Source organism: Panthera uncia (genome assembly GCF_023721935.1).
Source record: "Panthera uncia isolate 11264 chromosome A1 unlocalized genomic scaffold, Puncia_PCG_1.0 HiC_scaffold_17, whole genome shotgun sequence".
Lineage (NCBI taxonomy): Eukaryota > Metazoa > Chordata > Mammalia > Carnivora > Felidae > Panthera > Panthera uncia.
This window is the reverse complement of record NW_026057577.1, coordinates 66,345,177-66,364,228: the sequence shown is the minus strand read 5'-3', so window position 1 is coordinate 66,364,228 and position 19,052 is coordinate 66,345,177. Positions and strand designations below refer to the sequence as shown.

The following is a 19,052-nucleotide window of genomic DNA, read 5'->3' as shown; positions in this document are numbered from 1 at the left end:
GATCGACAAGAAGAAATGAGCAAGGGCATGATATGAATAGAATATTCACATACAGAAGGAGCTTTAACAAAGATGGCAAGGTAAATGGAGAGAAGGGAGACAGACAAATCAAGTGCTTAAATGTTTGGTGTAGAATTAGATACAATACAATAGGTATGAGAAAGATACTTCATGGCCTCAAGCAGTAGAATAGTGAATGACAGTCAATTCTTGAGAAAAATTCTAGTGGAAAATATAACTCTCTAGATAGAAGCAATTTAGTTGTAAAAAGTGGAAATGCCAGGATATTTAATTTTTATAAGTAACATGTATATGTGTGCATGCTAAAAAGCCTAAAACCTTTCATTATATTTTTAAACTATGTATATCATTCTGTAAACATCTAGGATTATATTAAAAACAAGTTGTTTTTGGAATATTGCATACAGGGGCATCTGGATGGCTCAGTCAGTTAAGCACTCCACTTTTGACTTCGGCTCAGGTCATGATTTCACAGTTCATGAGATGGAGCCCCACATGGGGCTCTGCAGTGACAGGCAGAGCCTGCTTGGGTTTCTCTCTCTCTCCTTCTGTCTCTCTGCCCCTCCCCCTGCTCTCTCTCGCTCTCTCTCTCTCTCTCTCTCTCTCTCACACACACACTAAATAAACTTAAAAATGTTAAAAAAAAAAAAAAGAAATATGCATACAATTTCACTTTGCTCTGATAATATGCACATGCATTTTTCTGGCTAAGGACTATTTGTCATATATAGTGTGTTAAAGGAAGAAATTATGGAGACCTCTGGAGGTATATATAATAAACTATATAACATTCTCTAGATTAAATTGAAGAAGAAATCAAAATCTATAAATTTAGAAGTTCCTAATGAAGTCTGTGTGTTTTCAATGACCACATAAATGGTCAGGATTCTGGATACAGTACTTCAAATTATAAAATCTCCACTCTCACACTTTCAGGTTTATAATCTAAAAGTCCGGGCTTTTCACTGTAAGACAGTCTGGTATAAGAAAAGGGGCAGACAAGTGTTAGACTCTGCCAAGCCTGCTTTGTACAATCTTCATAAACTCCGTGCTTTGGGGCAAGTTTCTAAACCTCCACAAAATCTCAGCTTTCTAAGCAGTAAAATAGTGATAATAAATCTCACTTTTGGTCTTTTTGTAAGAATTAACTTACACCACGTATGTATATATCCACTAGCACATGTTGGGCACATGTGCTCATAAACATGTTATTTCTCTGCTTCTCCTTCCTACAGGTGTAAATTTAGGCAAAATTTTCATTTTTTACTCTTTCTCACACACATACATACATACACACCTTGGACATTGAAATCTTTGGCGTGTTTTGTGATCACATTCAAACAAAATGTCACATTTTATAAATTGTTACATATATGTGTAACTGTATCTTGCGTAATGAGGTTATGAAATTCTTTAGAGGTAAAATTTTGACTATACAGATTTTAAACCTACAGAAAAGGTAGAGAGAGGTAAAAATTTGTACTCTATTAAGTAAAGTCAAAACAGAATTGATAAAAATAGGTGGAACCCTGTCAGAGGAGCTTGCCCAAGTTCTGCTGGTGAACTCTGGTATATAGTTAGGATATAATTTATTCCCTGGTGTTCCCTTTGAACTACTATGTATCCAGGGAAGAGCCCAGTTAGACAATGAAAGGGGGGGCTTGGGAGAAAGAGGGAGGGGGGAGGGGGAAGTTGATTAAGATTTTAAAGCAGTGAAAGTAATTAGCAAAGTGAAGATAAGAGTGTCCCTACACTGCCAGTTCTTCTCTGATCAAAAACAAATAATTGATTTTATTAAAATACTAGCCAGCCAACAGTGTCTAGTATGATGATATTGTTAACAATAAAATATATCTATCTTACATTGCTTCTAACTTGTATCTTTGCCCTAGCTCCCTTCAGTATTTTGATGGCAGTAAGGATACATGCTCTTGGAAATGAGCCAAGCACATACTAACGCATTATACATTTGGCTTGGTTCCAAGTGAACAGGTGTTTTAAATATTCCAGTCACATACCCGCGATGTATATTGCTACTGGGGAAAGGATATCATTTCTGAACCACTGATACTTGTTTGACTCTGTTCTGAACCACACCTATTTTACACTCTGAAGATGTAGCAAAGATGAACTGTGGTTTGAGAAAAGATGACCATCAGAGCCCTACTTTTACTGATAGTAAGTGCAACAAATTTATAGTTCTGAACTCTGCACCCGATGTCTGGCTATGGAGATCAAAGCACTTGCTGATCAACATTAGGAGGGAAACATTTTAGTGCTCTCCACAACTGAGTTCCTGCAAACATGAGAGATTTTATTCATATTAGAGAAAACATAATAAACTATATGATAGAAATTGTGTGTTATATTATGATGAGGGGAAGAAATTTCTTTTCCTGTAGAAGCCAGGATTCAGTTTGCAGACATACCGCAATAAAACAACCTGACTTTTCTGGGGTCTAAATTACAAAACTGAAATATTTCCTTATGGAGAAAAAAGATAAAAATAGCTATGCAGAAACATATCTACCCAGAAATAATTCTGAAGATCCTTTCAAAATTAGCTTCATGCTGTGCACGTGCCTGCGCGCGCGCGCACACACACACACACACACACACACACAGATATGTACACATACAGATGTAGTTAATGTGAGATTGGCAGTTTCCAGAGATGAACTCAGATATATAACTTCCGTCTCACTCTGAACAAGTTCCTGTGTCCAATCAACAAAACTTTCATTGCTTTCTGTCCCTTTGGCTTCAGCAATAAAATAATTCAAGAAGGTGGAGGCGGGGGTTGCCGGTGGAGGGATTCTAACTTTTCCCAGCCACCTGCTTTAACTTCATATTTCATCTTGATATAGATTGGATTCCTCTGGCCATTAGTCAACAGTATGCATTACCTCATGGAAACAGACTTTGAACTATATTTTGCTTCCTCTTTTAATGGTACTGTTTCCCCTCATCTTTTAACCATGGTCTTTAAAAAGAAGTGGGATTCTATTCAGAATGATGGTGATGGCTGTTTGGGGCATTTTAAAACTATTAGGTGGTTAATGTGTGGTTCATATTATTTATTCAACAGAAAATTGACTTTAAACCCATGTAAAAAGCCAAGTATCATAACTGTAAACTTCTTTTAAATGTTATACAACTTTGTTTAATTTCCATTTTCAAAAACTTCAGTTTCCCATCTGAGAGATTCATGTATTGGCCAGGCTGGGGAAGCCTCCAGAGAAAACAGGGCAACTCAGCCACTGCGGAAGCCGCGTCGGTGACTGTGGGTGGCATTTCTCTGCTGAGTCACGTTTGTGCCAGGCCTTCCCTTGGTTTTTACCAACAGTGCGGATTTTCTGACAAGATGCAAAAACCCAAGTCTTGTGGTTCTTGAAGCTCTCCTACAGTTCTCCCCTGTTCCTTGGGACTCGGGAAATTTTCCCTTTAGAAGATTCCCATCCTTCTGTGTCTTCCTTGTAGCTGTTGAAAACCTTGGGAACTTTTGCAGTCATTTCCTTCACCTCTCCTCCCTTCTGGCCTGTAAAGTAATACAGTATTATCAATCTCACTTTGAAAACAAAAGAAAGGGAAGAGCTTCTGTACCCATGTTTTAAAAGTGGAAATTTTATAGTTCATACATGATTTCTCCATGATCCCACAGTATCAGCCAAAAAGAAACAATAGTTTTTCCATCAAAGTGTATGTTTCTTCTCTTTTTCCCCCACCTACCCCCCACAACCCCAGAAAAATGTTACCAGCATTGGTATCCCTTATCTGCCAAAACAAATTGAAGAGCTGAGCAATTAGCTTGTGAATCTGAAGAATATAGGCACTGAACAATAGAAAGCAAACGTTTTCTATTAATAGAGAGTTAAAATTCTTGCTAGTATTATTTTAATAATTGTGACAAACATACACTTCATTTTACACAGATATACAAAATGTTATTGCAGAGGACTTCCTTCCTAGTCCTAAAAATGTAGGAGTGGAAAAACTTAAGCAGCCTTTCTTTTCAACAACCTACACCTCATTTTAACTCCATAGCTACCAACTAAATATTGAAGAGACCTTCCTCTCTCTTCAGTGGATATTACAATAACACAATAGGAAAAACATTTTAGATAAAATTATTCATCAGAGGGGCACCTGGGTGGCTCAGTTGGTTAAGCGTCCAACTTCAACTCAGGTCATGACCTCGCAGTTCGTGAGTTAGAGCCCTGTGTCGGGCTCCATGCTGACAGCTCGGAGCCTGGAGTCTGCTTCAGATTCATTCTCTCTCTCTCTCTCTCTCTCTCTCTCTCTTTTTCTCTCTCTCTCTCTCTCTCTCTCTCTCTCTCTCTCTCTCTCTGCCTCTCTCTGCCCCTCCCCTGCTTGTGCTCTCTGTCTCTCAAAAACAGGTAAACATTAAAAATAAAATTATTCATCAGAAGGTGAATTGTATTGCAAATATATCCCTTCATGAAAAAAATAAGATTTGTCAAACATTTCACCAATTTCAGCTGGGAGTAAGTACTCAAAGAAAACATTGGCTGGATTTAGGCAATCTTTATAATTGGACGACTTGCAGAGGGAGAATAGTGAAACAGCTGTGACAGGGTAAACCCTGGAGCTCCTATGTAGTTTATTAACTTGGTTCTACCACTTACTATAACTTTGTAAACCTCCGCAAGTGCTTGGACCGACCACCTTGCACCCCCTTTTCTTCATCTGTAGAATGGCAATCATGGGGAAGAGTAGTTATGAGGGCTTTAAAAAAAATCCATGCAAAGCTGCAGACTCAGTTCCTGGCACATAGGAACTGCTCGATTAATGGGAGGTGTTACTGCTGAGGAACAGATTCAGTTAAGGGGAAAATTAATATTTTGATAGTGCGGGAAGACTGGTTTAATTTCCTTTTCATGCCATAGAAGAGGAAATGTTGTTTTTATAATTACCTAATGAATAATATGGAAGAAATTATTGTGCAAATGAAAAATCTAAGTTTGCCACTGAGCTAACAAAATCACTGGGAATTCATAAGGTATGGAAATTGAAATACCAAACTTAAAAGTCAGGTTGCAGTACATTTTCAGTGATAATGCCTGAAATTATTAAAGCCCTCATGACTACCAAAGCCGATAGCTAACGCCACGGGGACCAGGAAGCCAAGGCCACAGAGCCTCCCCAGAGAAGGCTGTGTGGGGCTGGAGGACAGAGCAGTCTGTGGGACTGGCAGCCACCACTTGGCCTCATTGAATTAGACAATGGGAGCTCAGCTGCTGCCAGAGTTGGATATCAGGATGAGCAAGATTGCATTATTAATTATTAGTTAATTTGATTTGGAAACATACATTTAGAAAAATTTAAACCTACACATAAAATAATAAGGTAGCTTAGCCTATGTAGGCTTTGATCAGCATTTGACATTGATAATACTAGCCTTTCCAAAACATTTCTAATGAATTACATTTTATTTGAAAGTATTTCATCTAAGAGACAGGATCTCAGTTTGCCAAAGCAGACTGCATAGTAAGTGTTTTCAGAATCTCCTTTGTAGATAGTTTGTGTCCTATTTATTTTCAATGATTATATTCAATTCAGTATTGCCTGTGCTAATGAGAAAGGACCTTTTATTCCTTTTAACTCCAGCATAGTTAACATACAGTCTTATATTAGTTTCAAGTGTATAGTAAGCTGACTCAACAATTCTTTACATTACTCAGTACTCATCATAAGTGTATTCTCGATCCCCTTCATCTATCCACCCACCCCTCCACCCACCTTATCTCTGGAAACCATCAGTTCTGTATAGTTAAGAGTCTGGTTTTTTTGGTTTGTCTCTTTTTTTCTTTGTTTTGTTTCTCAATTCCACAAATGAGTGAAATCATATGGTGTTTGTCTTTCTTTGATTGGCTTATTTCACTTAACATTATACCCTCTTTATCCATTCATGTTGTGGCAAATGGCAAAGTCTCATTCTTTTTTATGGCTGAGCAATTTTCTATCAGACTGGCCTCTGACCAGTGACCATCTCATTCATTGTATCTTGGGCACTCTTTATTAAACAGGAAGTTTTCCAGTGGGGGGGCACCTGGATGGTTCAATTGGTTAAGCATCTGACTTTGGCTCAGGTCAAGATCTCATGGTTAGTGAGTTTGAGCCTTGCATTGGCTGTCTGCTGTCAGTGCAGAGCCTGCTTCGGATCCTCTGTCCCCCCTCTCTCTGCCCCTCCCCCACCCTCTCTCTCTCTCAAAAATAAACATTTTAAAAATTTTTAAAATCTTTAACAAAAAAGTTTTCCAGTGTGCAACCAATAAAATGAAAATCCCAGGGGATTTTACATCAAAAGACACAAGTAATAAGGCTAGAAACCAAGGCTGCTAGCCTTTGGCAGACCTAGCAAACATTACTGATGTTGAAAGAAGAGAGAAAAGGTGCATTGTTAAAGGAAAGGGAAAGCTTGGATCCCCACTAACTTTGGCTTAATATTTCTAAGCCTCCTTATTATATGTCATCAGGCTCTCCTTGGCTGTCCAGAAGAGTCAACCGAATTGTTGCAGCATTCTACCATCAGATACTGCCCTAGTTGCTAAGGATAGAAAGCTCTCAAGAGATACTTCTTGTCTACAGGGATCTTATAATCTAGGAAATGAGACAAAAAACAAGAATGCAGAGAGCAACATTATGAAATGTGAATTACAAAGCTCTGGAGAAACACAAAAGAGCGACACATTAATTCTCTTAACTCTGTAGTCCACAGGATTCTTTCCTTTTATAATTTAACTTTATGTGTGAGGCTGGGAGAAGTGGCATTAAAGAGAGTGGGTGGTGGAGGCAAAAACTACCTATACTCTGAGCATAAGTCCAGCAGCTGCTGTCTGTGGCTTTTCAGCCTCCATTGTGATTCCATCTTAAATAAGAATCTCTGTCACTTCAGCCTTGGTTTTTTTTATGCTTTACTTTATATTTGAAAGACAAGACAGAGAGAGACAGCATGAGTGCGGGGAGCAGAGGGAGAGGAAGACACAGAATCCAAAGCAGGCTCCAGGCTCTGAGCTGTCAGCACAGAGCCCAACTCAAGGCTTGAACTCACAAGCTGTGAGATCATGACCCGAGCCAAAGTTATACACTTAACCAACTGAGCCACCCAGGTGCCCCTCTTTTACTCTTTTAGTAGAAACAGCAGTTTTGGTTGGGTGTCATCCATGGGTGGGACACAACTTTCAAGTTGCTGTAGATAAAAAGGAAAAAGACAATGTTTCTGCTCTTGTGGAGATTTATTCTAAAGCACCGAGGCTCTCCCTTCATCTGGCAGCCACAGTAGCTGTGATGTACATATTGTTCTCACACAATCCCTTCAATGCTCTGGGGCCCTGATCCCTCATGGTCACACGTCAGAGCAGTATGGGCATCGAGCAGTGTGTGCTAACACAGTTGTGGATATCACTCTCTTGGATGGCTCATCCTTCAGAATTAGCTTGTAGGCTAGTTTTCTCAGGGCATACTCACAGGGTGTGCTAGCTGGGAAGGCAAAGGCTAAGAGGACCTTTCCCATCATTACTATCCAATCATTCTAGAATAACCAAAATCAAAACTTTTCCATCTGCAAGTATCTATATAGAATGGCATATAGCCACTCATTGGTGAGCCAGCTGGTTTATCAGGAGAGAGAGAAATCAATTAGAAAAAAAATTGTTTGAATGTCTGGTACTATGGGGAAGGAGTTGAAGATTCCATAAATAAAATCTGTGTTCACAATCTAGAATTGGTCCCTAAAAATCTCTCTGCCATTTAATAAACAGAGGGGTAGAACAGAACTTGGGGAAGTATTTTCGGTCACATCCCAGGCTGAAATCTATTATTGGTGCATATAAGACATGGAAACTACAACGGCAGGAGTGAATGGCAAACAGGGGTTTCCCCCATCAGTCCAAGGGCCAACCCAAGAGAGAAGTGGACCAGGGTCAAGCCCGCTGGAACTCTTTACTCTCTTCAGCCTGGCAGAGGCCTAGGGTAGGAGATTGGTGTTAGGAAAAGAAGCAATTTAACCTTCATCTGGGAGTCCCTCGCTATCTCAGAAATGAGGATTTGGGTATCTCAAGTACAATTCTCAGGTGTGATCAGAACTGTCGTGACACAAGTCAGTCAGTTGTGAACCTCACATCTTCTTCTGTGTTCCCTTATTGAATGGTCTGTGTACACTCTGCTTTTCACATAATCTAGTGATAAACTGCAGATCCCAACTAACAGATTCTTCAAATCACATCAAAGGTGATGCCCTTTCTCCTAAAGGAGAACCTAGAAATAGAGAAGACAATCCCCAAAAGCACCTCTTGCAGTACTTTCTCAATATGTTATGTCTTCCTGGTGGTGACTGAGAGTACCAGGAGCTGGAAAGGAACAGCCCGTCCTCCACAGAACTCTGAGCAATCGTAAACACACACACACACACAAACATGACCATTTGCACCCCCTCCAAAATAGTCTCTGTGTCACCTCCACTGTTTCCACTGCCAAAAGGATACTCTATTGCCACAATCATGAAGTGGTTTTAGAACTTGCTTTAACTTACCAGAACTTGTGTTCTGTGCATTTTTCACTTCATGTTATTAAAACAAATAAATAACCCTGCCATCTTAGGAGACTACCCAACTCATTTCAGCAAGTCTGACAGTGTTAGAAAGTATGACTGTCAAGCTTGTTTGCTTGTTCATTTATGTGGTAAACAGTTACGAGAACCTTTACTGAGCCCACATGTATTACTGCAGCCCTCTAGCAGGAACCAGAGTTACCCAACTCTTACAGAACTCACTACCTAGTGGTGAAGCAGACATGTCAGTAGATAACATGAGAAGGGGGTCCCCAAGTGCCTAGACAGAGCTTCACGGGGCAAGTGATGGCATTAGGTAACAGGTGGCCTAGGATGACTAAGGTTCATATATCAGAGAGCAGAAGTAAACATATTCTAGACAGGAATGAATGACATATCAGAACGGTGTTATTACACTGACTTGGGAAATGGTAGGAAGTTCCCCATTGATGAAACCCAGAGTGCTGAGGGAGAAGAGAAGGAATGAGGCTGGAGAAGAAGGGGAGGACTTGCTGTGAAAACCAGTGGTTGTGGCCATTGGGAGCCGCCATGGTTTATAAGGAAAGCACTGCTACGATTAGATTTGCATTGTCAGGAGACCCTGCCAAAAGTAGGATGAAGGATTGACTGGAAAGTGGGATCAGAGGACAGACTGAGGATGGGAGACCAAACAGAAAAAATAGTAATTGTTGAGTCAAGAGATGGTGGAGTCAAGGGTGACTTCTGGATTTCCAGCTTGGATAACTAGGTTGTGAGGTTTTCCAGGAAAAGAAAGATGGGAGGGGAATGGATGAAGGGATAGGTTATACTCAACAACATAAGTGGGGAAATAAATGAGAAGAAGAGATCGTGGGAATCCTGTAGAAATGAGGAAGTATGGTGACTGAAAATGGCAGTCCTGAGCTGATGATAAATATAGGCAGTGGGGGCTACTCCCACATCATGACTAATCATGCACTGACCCAACTTGAATAAAAAGGCATTTACAGCTAGATAAGAGCCAACTTGGAAACAAAAATAATGATTTAACTTATGTATATACATATACATCTTCTTTTGTTAAAATAAGTCATTAATGGTTTTTAAAAGATGCTTCAACGTGTTATTTTTAAAGAATCAGTGCTCCCAATATTCTTCCTTTTTTGTCCCCGTAACCTATTTGCAAGTAAAATGCCATAGTTGAAAAAGGTTAGTAGGTGAAGTTACGTTTATATTTTAGACTTTCAAAAATCCTCCTTCCCAATCTTTGTTAATTTACTCCTCTCCTCTCTTTCCCAACCTTTGTTTAATTTGTTAGTTCTGTCCTATCTTTTCCTTCCTTATTTAAGAAGTCAGTAACATCATTCATTCTTCAAACCCACTTCCAATTTGATCCTTCATATGCCAGCCTTTTATTTTTTTATCCCATCTTTTATTTTTTTAGCTTGCTTTTAGAAAGACTATTAAGATTAACTGCATATTTTAGCATGCATTTCAATCATTATATATTAAATGTTCCCTGCTTAGTACTTTACTTCAGATCTCTCTTGGATTCAGAATATCAGGGAGCATTTCATAGCTAAGTGTGCCAAACTTCTCCATCTCAATCCTTTTCCTGTCCAGCCTCATGATGCATGCCTTGTCCAGGTTCCAGAAGAGGTGTGGTGGAAGAATTCCTAACAAAAACATCAACCCACTGACCTATCCTGAGGCAGCCTGAATCATCTGATTGGCCCTAAAATCACCCTGATTTTCCATGAATCCTCCAGGCTAAGGTTGGCCCAGAATAAGACCAATGTCAAAGCCCGGGAGAATAGTGGAGCAGTAGACCAACATCCAAAAATGGGGGGAAAAGATGAACTTTGCCCAAGAATTTTAAAACATGCTTATTTCAAATTTATAGGATCTGATTCACATTCACAAAAGTTTCCCCATGCTCTTCACTATAAGGTTTCTGTTTTTGTTTTTCTACCCTTACACATTCTGCCTAGAATACCACTCCCTTTTTTTCTTCCATGCTGAATTCTGTGCCCTCTCTTCTGCTACTCGTTTCAAGGGCTGAGATTATATGATTATGGCTTTTTTACCTTAAAGCTTTCGTGAATGCATAGTTCTTTCTGACACTCTGTATTCAGACCAGTACTCTAATTTTTAAGTGTTTAATGATATAAATCTCCTGAGTTATAATCAGCTTCATACTGCATTGTTTTCTCACTTAAAAATGATACTTTTCAGGTGGCGTGTGGGTGGTTAAGCATCCGACTGCAACTCAGGTCATGATCTCATGGTTTGTGGGTTTGAGCCCCAGGTCCAGCTCTGTGCTGACAGCTCAGAGCCTGGAGGCTGCTTCAGATTCTGTGTCTCCCTCTCTCTGCTCCTCCCCTGCTCACACTCTGTCTCTCTCTCTCAAAAGTAAATAAACATTAAAAAAAAAAATTTACAAAAGTGATACATTTCAAAAAGTAGTCGATTTATAATAGTTACTTAAAAAGAGCAAAATAATAATGGAGTTTTAACATAATGTGAAATAGTAATATAAAATGGTGAAAAAGAAATGACAATTGAAAAAATACACACTGAGACTCCTCTGCCTCTGGTATCTGAGCATTCTTTCCTGTTGTGTTTGTCCATCCATTCAGTCTCTCATTAATGCTGCAAACATTTATTAAGCTTCTCCCATGTGCCAGGCCTGTGCTAAGTCCTGGTGATACAAAATGACTCGTAAACAATCCCTAAGCTCCAGGAGTTCACTTATGGAAAAAAAAACCATGTAAACAGAAATTCTTAATCATATCTTCAGGAATGCATCTTTGTATCCAGAAGACCTCACGTAACACCGGACACATAGTAGCACTTAGTAAATATATATCAAGAGGTCTGGATCCCACTGCCATTTCTGCCTCCGGCCAGACAGACAGCTTTGGTCCAGTCTTGAAATATCTGCATACACTAACATTAAAGTGGAAATGTGTGTTCTGTTCATTCAACAAGCATTTCTTAAGCATCTACAAGTGTGTCAGTCTCTGTTCTATATTGAAACTCCAAAAGTGAAGAAAGGAAGGCACTTTGTTAATTGTTTCATGAGCTAGCAAGGGAGACAAAACATAAGTAATAATATGCGATAAAGGCTCTAATAGGAAAATGTATACAATGAGTGAGTACATGAATGAGGGAGAAATCAATTCAGCTCTGGTGATCAGAGAAGTCTACAAAGAGGAGCTAATGTGTTAGCTCTGCCTTGAAGGAGGACTGTCCAAATCCAAGGAACAATAGTGGTGGGCTCATTCCAGAAGCCCAGCTTGAGCAAGGACACGCGATGTGAAAGACCAATTGATTAGGCACCATTAATTCTCCCCCTGTAAGACATGAGGAGGATCCTCGGTGATCTAGTCCAGTATTAGAGTACCAGTAGTTCTAGGAACTATCACCATCTGATTGTTTATATTGACACAATTTGTGGTTATTAAAAGGCATGGGTGGGTGTTTATGTTGTATACATTAAAAGTCTTCAAATCTTTAATTAGTCCCTTTTATTTCTATTATTTAAAGATGAAGAACTGTTCAGTGAAAAAAATTTCAAGTCCAATATTACGATTGTCTTTTCAGGAAAGGAATAAAACGAAGCAATGAAAATCTCCAGCGCTTCCCAGCCTTTCCTAGGCTGTTAATATCTAGTTAGAATGAGCATTAATTACCTAGAGGAAATATACTGTTAAGGTTTATATTTTCAATTTTTTATTAATATTTTCACCACTAATGAATAAGTTGGGATAAATTTTAGTTTTTTATAGTCTGTACTAGATATGATTTGCTTGTCTAATTAAAGTCTACCTAGTGATTGTAGTAACTTTGCAGTATTTTAATGTGTCTTTTCATTTCTATATTAAGAACAAAGAAGAACTATGGAACAGGAAAGATAGTGCAGACAATGCTTACAGTTTTGGTAATTAAAACCTATGGAGAAATTTCTTTCTACCTGATCTTTCCCCTGTCTAAGTAATCTGTGCTAGAAATCACACACACACACAGCACATATTATAGGACAGTTCAAAGATTTTTAATTTAAATTTGTGCTGCCTGCTTCTCTAAAACATAAGTGCACCAAACAGTATCTGTGTGTAATAGGTTTTCACTAATTGCTGACGGTATTTTAGGTGAAGGAAGTCCTTGCGCACAGATCGCCCTGATGGCCACTCCCCACGGGGCTCAGGGCTGCTGGGACTAACAAGGCACTTGGGAGCAGCACACAGCTGTGGGAGGGTGTTTACAAAATACCCTCAGAAACTTCACTTACAGGCAGTGTCCACTTCAGCTGCACCTCCTTTTCCTATATGGATTTACTACTTTCTACAGATTATTCTGCTTGTTAAGAGCGGATGCTTATTTTCATAAAGCTATGAAAGACAAGCGCGAAAATGATTTAGAATGAAAGAAAAGGAAACTACCTTTTCTAAGTTGATGCCTTTTTTTTTCTTGGCTTTTGTGTGAACATGACATTCATGCAACTAGCAGAGATAATTCCTGACACATCAACCCTCTGAAGTAAGGGTAATGCTAGCTGTACAAGAAAGGTTGATTATTTGGCTTTTAAGAAAATTAATGAGTATTTTGGGGCTTTTAGCAAAAGGATTTGAAATTGCTGCTGTAGAGTGGGTAGGTACAAAGAAAGGAAGATGATGAAGATATATATTCTTGAGGACTAATATTGCAGGCATGGAAAGAAGTTGAACGATTGGAAGCTTTAATCTGTGATGGTAGCTCTAAAAGAAACTTAATTTTATGTAGATAGCAAAAATATAAAATATATAGCTTCATTTAATTGAAAAAGACCAATAACTTAGTTATTTCTTTATTACTAACAAGAAACAATTATAAAAAGGGAAATCAGTTTTAACCATTGTATACAGAAGGGATTTGATAACATAATGCCTAAGATGAGAAATGAGAGCTCCATGTGGCATTCTTTTTCATTTATATTCCTTTCAGTAACGAAATGGAATCTGTTCCCTACATCTATTTCATTAGAATTTTTGAAGCACCTGTCACCTATCATCATCAGTTTATATGTATTTCAAGTTGTCTTGACGAACAAATGTACTAATGCAGGGTCCATATGTCCACATGTCTGGGAGGAGAGATTCCACGTGGTTTTTGGATTACCTGTCTGGACTCCTTTTCCCGTTTATTGTTTGGAGTATGTCACCTTCTGTCAATCTAATTACTTCTCTAAGAAACGGCTGTTCTCAGCTCACTGCATGACAATCTCTGCCTTGTGAAAACATCCCAGAAGCCTCTGCAGTCAATTGATCTACCCCAAAAGTGTCACTGTCACATGGAAAGTTGAATTCAGTATACAGACTCACTCAAGATTTACAGAGTTCTCTGAGGGAAGAGTTTCTTTAGATACGTAGCCAGAGAAGCTGGTTTCAGTAGATCTCTTGCCTTCTCTTGACATACAGAATAAATCTTTTCAAAACGTAGTCAGCTGAGAGACACAATATATACAGCCAAGACTTCTAGCCCCTGTAGTAATAATAATGATGATGATGGTGATGATGATTTAAGTGCCTACATTACCTGACCAATAACATTTGTAAAAGATCAGAGAAGCTTTCAAAGACCAGAGGCAGAGATTTTCATTTTTCCAAAAAAAAAAAAAAAAAAGCCCTGAAGAATAATGCTTATTTACCCATTATTTACCCAGTTAGCAGTCCCTTTAGTTTATACTGACTGTTTATTACTGTGATAAAGACAGACTTGGCTGAATCTAACAGTAATTCTTTTGCCATCCTCAAACAGCTATAGATTTTTAATATAATAAAGATAAGACTGCCCATATAGTTCCACATTCACATGATAGTATTTAAGTTTGTGCCATCACATCCATTTTCAGAGCTTTGTAATTCTACCATAATCATCTGTTCTTGGCAGAAATGTGGTCTACAAGCTCTCAGTTGAGGATAATATTTTTGAACAATTTTTTCAGTGTTCTAGTTATGTGATTATGGGAACTTGGAACTCAGTATTAATTTGCTCTTGGATTTTGTATTTCTATATCTCAGAATGCCCCCCTTTTTAAATAATGCAATTTAACTTGAAATAAGACTGCAATACACCTTTCGCTCTTAGAGATATTTCATTACTTAAATACTGGTGATGTTCAATGAAAGATAATGTAATTAGATACAAAAAGAATTTATTAAGAGAAAAGGAGCCGCTGTTACCCTTCCCCCTCACCGTTGTTTCCTTTGTGACTTCATGGCACTAGCTTTGTTTGCTTAACAGTTGATGTAATTCTTTAGGTACAAAATGAGCTCTTGATCTAATTGATTTTTTAATCCAAAAAACTGATAAGTGCTTTATTGAGTAATAAGCATTCCCACTCTAAAATTTGACATCGAAGAAATACCAATATTTTAGCAATATTCTCATTCTTAAAGTTTTCCCACAGCCTAATTTTTAAATTTTTCTGCCTAATTTATTTCAGCGTTCACTCTACTGCTATAGTCACATATGAGTGGGAGACATCTATTCCACATCCCTCACTTTACGAGTGTGGGAAAGGCTGGGCAGGGGAAGGTGGCCCCACGTCGCTCACGGCAGGAGGCTGAAAGGCCAATCATGCTTGGCCATGCTGGTTTGAGACCCGGCATGAGGTTTCCCTAAACTCTTCATGAAGCACTTGTGAGAGATAATGAGTTAACATTTGTGGAGATCTTTCAATGAAGTGTAATTGATGTTTGAATTTTTATAAACCGAATGCAGTATCTCCCCTCAAAAGCTTCATAAGAATATTTAGCACACATGTATGTGCCAGATGGATAGTAATGACAGTTGATAGGCCTCTCCTAGCCCTTGCGTTCTGTTGTCAAAAATCTGCACATCAAAACAACTATAATTTTTACAATAAGATTTATTGGGTAATTTTTTAGGGTGCACATTGAAGAATCTACTGTCTAGATAAGACTATAAATTAATGTTCTATAAGATAAGATTTTAAACTGAAGGTTTATATAAGAATATTCCTATTATGCCTTATAGAAATATAGGCAGATTTTGAAAATTCTCAGATAATATTTTCTTGACCTGACATCTTTCCCTACAAAGGTGAATTTTTATGAAAAATATGTGGAGTATGATGCAAGGCACTGCAAAATTATTCTTAAAAGCTCAAGGATATATGGAGATCAAAGCAGAAACATCATTATATAACAAAGAGTTATCACCCAGAAAATATGCTTGTGGTTGAGATAATGCTAACAAAACAGCCTAAAACAGGAAATTAAGTTAGTGAATAAAACTATTATTGTAGGGGTGCCTGGGTGGCTCAGTCGGTTGAGCATCCGACTTCAGCTCAGGTCACGATCTCATGGTTCATGAGTTCGAGCCCCGCGTCAGGCTCTGGGCTGATGGCTCAGAGCCTGGAGCCTGCTTCCGATTCTGTGTCTCCCTCTCTCTCTGCCCCTCCCCCATTCATGATCTGTCTCTCTCTGTCTCAAAAATAAATAAACATTTAAAAAATTTAAAAAAAATAACTATTATTGTAATGTATTGTGACATTCTTTGTAATATTATTTTAAGAACTCTCCAGAGGGATTTCTTCTGGATAAAAATGATGGCTATAGATCTGTGGTAGGGGGACAGGTGGCCCCACCAATTATAAATTCCCAAAGATTATAAATTATATATATATATTATCATCTTGTGTCAAAATACTCATTTTAATATTCAAACATTATACCACATAATAAGCTGTAACCATATGTTTATTTGTTATATTATACCACAATAACATTAATAAATATTTACAGAGCTGCAGTGTCTCATAGATGTATTAGAAATGGTACCTCTCTTAGTATGATTTTAAGTGAAACTCTTTAGTGCCTCAGAAAAAAACTAATTTTAAGTGTTACATTTGTTACACATTGATAAGAGCCAAGGAGTTTAAATTGTTAAGACTGACACTCCCTTTGTAACTCATGTTGTTTTATTTATTTTCCCCAATTGCATGAATTAAAGATGGAGTGTTATCTCAGCTTTGAATTCCTTAGCTTGATGTCACAGCTTTTGCTTTATTTGTATGTGAATTCTGTCTTTAATAAAGATGAGCTCCGCTGAACTTTCCATTAATGAGAGACACTTAGGTACCCAACTCTTTAAAAACGATTTTGGTAGTACCAGGAAAATTCAGAAATGTTGCCAGTCTATTAATAATTGACACGGCATGCTGTGTGATTAATCAGAAGTTTTATGATCTCTAAAAACATAACATTTTCTTTGTAAATCAGATGGTGTACAATTAACTTGACAACCATCAGTTAAAAGGAAAGAAAGAGAGAGAGAGAGAGGGAGAGGGACAGAGAGAGGGAAAGTAAAACTCAGGACTCCTGACTCATACTTTTTCCATGTTACATACGTATTTATCCTTCTGTGACAGCTGAGACTAGACCAGACCTACATTCAGGCGACAGGAGGTTCAGGATAAGGCACCGACTTTTCACTTTCATGTGTCAGGAGACAGTCTCAGGGTGACCTTACTCAGCTGGAACCAGGAAGAACTTTTGCTAGTTTGATAATTGTTGACTTAGTTACCTACTTCCAGCATTCTCCGGCTTCCTTATCCAGCTGATGGTAAGCTAAGCTCAGGTGTTGTGACTTTTCTTTCAGCCTATGTTTAGGCAGGTAACTTCTCAGCATTACCACTCTCAGTACATATTTTCACAAGTATAGAACTCTAAACAAACTACACAGAGGTAATTCTCCTTACGATCACAGTGTCTGAACATTCTCACTGGGTACTTCGTGAGAATATGAGCTGGGTTCTCTTACGGCATTTTGCTGTCAAGTGCATAGCCTAAGGGGGTGGCAGGACACCATGAGTACCAACAATTATGCTAAACCCAAACTAGAGCTCTGTTTCTGACATTTCTGCTTTTGTCGTGATCACAGATTCTGAAATCATTGTGTAATGTCCTAATTTCTAGTTTTCCTGTGGGAAGATAGTGTTGCAACTTGCCACCTTACTCGTATTTTTCTGTAATTGTCTCTCACTGGATGTTTGAAGCACGTATGAATTCTGTACCATGAAATTTCAGCCCTCATGCCATCTTTGTTTATTGACTGAATTTGGTTGTAAGCGGAATATTGCCCTTTTATTTTTCTGTAACTAGAAATGAGTGCACTTTTGAAATCACTCATGGGTTCTCTCTATGGTTTCTTTAATGTAAAAAAGCATATGTAATAAAAACCCGAAATATTGGACAGCTTGAACTACTATAACACCCCTGAATGTCTCTTACAGCCTCTGTCTAGGTTTGAACTTTCCAAATTATGTATTTCAGACGTTGAGAAAGAAGGGCCTTAATGGCTGTGACAGCCCAGATCCCGATGCAGACGATTCAGTAGGTCACAGCCCTGAGTCTGAGGACAAGTACAGGAAAATTAACGAAGATATTGATCTAATGATCAGCAGGCAAAGATTGTGTGTAAGTACTCGGAACACCCTTCATTTTTTTTACTCTTGATATTTCTCTGAACCTGGCAGGCCTTGAACAAGAAAGAGAACAAAGGCTGTGAAAGCCCCGATCCCGACTCCTCTTATGCACTCACCCCACGCACTGAAGAAAAATACAAAAAAATTAATGAAGAATTTGATAATATGATCAAGAGTCATAAAATTCCTGTAAGTACCAAAGGTAGATGGCTGGTCTGCTGATAACCGCTGCAGTAACATACCTTAACCCTTTCAGTGATGACTTTCTGTAAGAAGCATTGGAAAGTCAAACCAATAAAATAGCCATCTCACCCCACAGGGCAGTGCATTTAGAAAGCAAACCCCGAGGGATGCTGAAATTATGTAATCTAAAAGAGTTGCCATCCAGAAGTTCATTCAGAGGTAGAATATTTACAGGAAGAAGAGAAAGATCTATGCAACATGCCCTGAATTTACACAATCTTTTAAACACACAGCTCACATAAATCACAGTGCATTAGTAAAACGCTGGAATGTCCTTCTGAACAAGCTTGAGGATTTACTATAGAACATACGTATATTTGTACTGAGACCGGATACACTATGGGAGCCACAGTTCTCTCATGTAAACTGGCCATCAGCCCCCCAAAGAAAAGCTTGGCTCCAAATAAAGCTTCTTCAGCCCGTCTCCCTAAACATGAGATTCAGCAACAGCACTGAAGGGTTAAAGCTAATGCTCGCTGCAGGGAAACAGACTGCATGAAAACCTAATGGTAAGATTTCAACATGTTTGTGTGCTGGGGTGATTTTAAAGCTTTATCAGAATATTCGCTTTGCCTACACCAACATTTTCCATGCTTTAACATTTGGCTAAATTTTGTCTTAACCAAGTCAAAAAATTTCTAACAATCAATCATATGCCTTGCCAGATATTTAAGAGAAATAACTCTGCATGTATTATTTTGTTTGCCCACAGAATGAGGGGAAACGTACATACCTTTATTATATTCT

At 38.4% G+C, this 19,052-nt stretch overlaps 1 protein-coding gene across 14 annotated transcripts in view; it reads left to right on the top strand.

Moving 5' to 3' along the window:
- MEF2C (myocyte enhancer factor 2C) overlaps positions 1 to 19,052 on the top strand; it is a 151,538-nt gene that overhangs the window by 91,505 nt on the left and 40,981 nt on the right. For 11 of the 14 annotated variants that reach the window (XM_049649787.1, XM_049649796.1, XM_049649797.1 and 8 more), the window contains one exon: positions 17,911 to 18,054. In XM_049649787.1, coding sequence (XP_049505744.1) covers positions 17,911 to 18,054 — 144 coding nt within the window. Of the gene's footprint in view, positions 1 to 17,910; positions 18,055 to 18,113; positions 18,252 to 19,052 lie in introns of all 14 variants that reach the window. The other 3 variants (XM_049649798.1, XM_049649795.1, XM_049649801.1) reach the window with 2 other exon arrangements.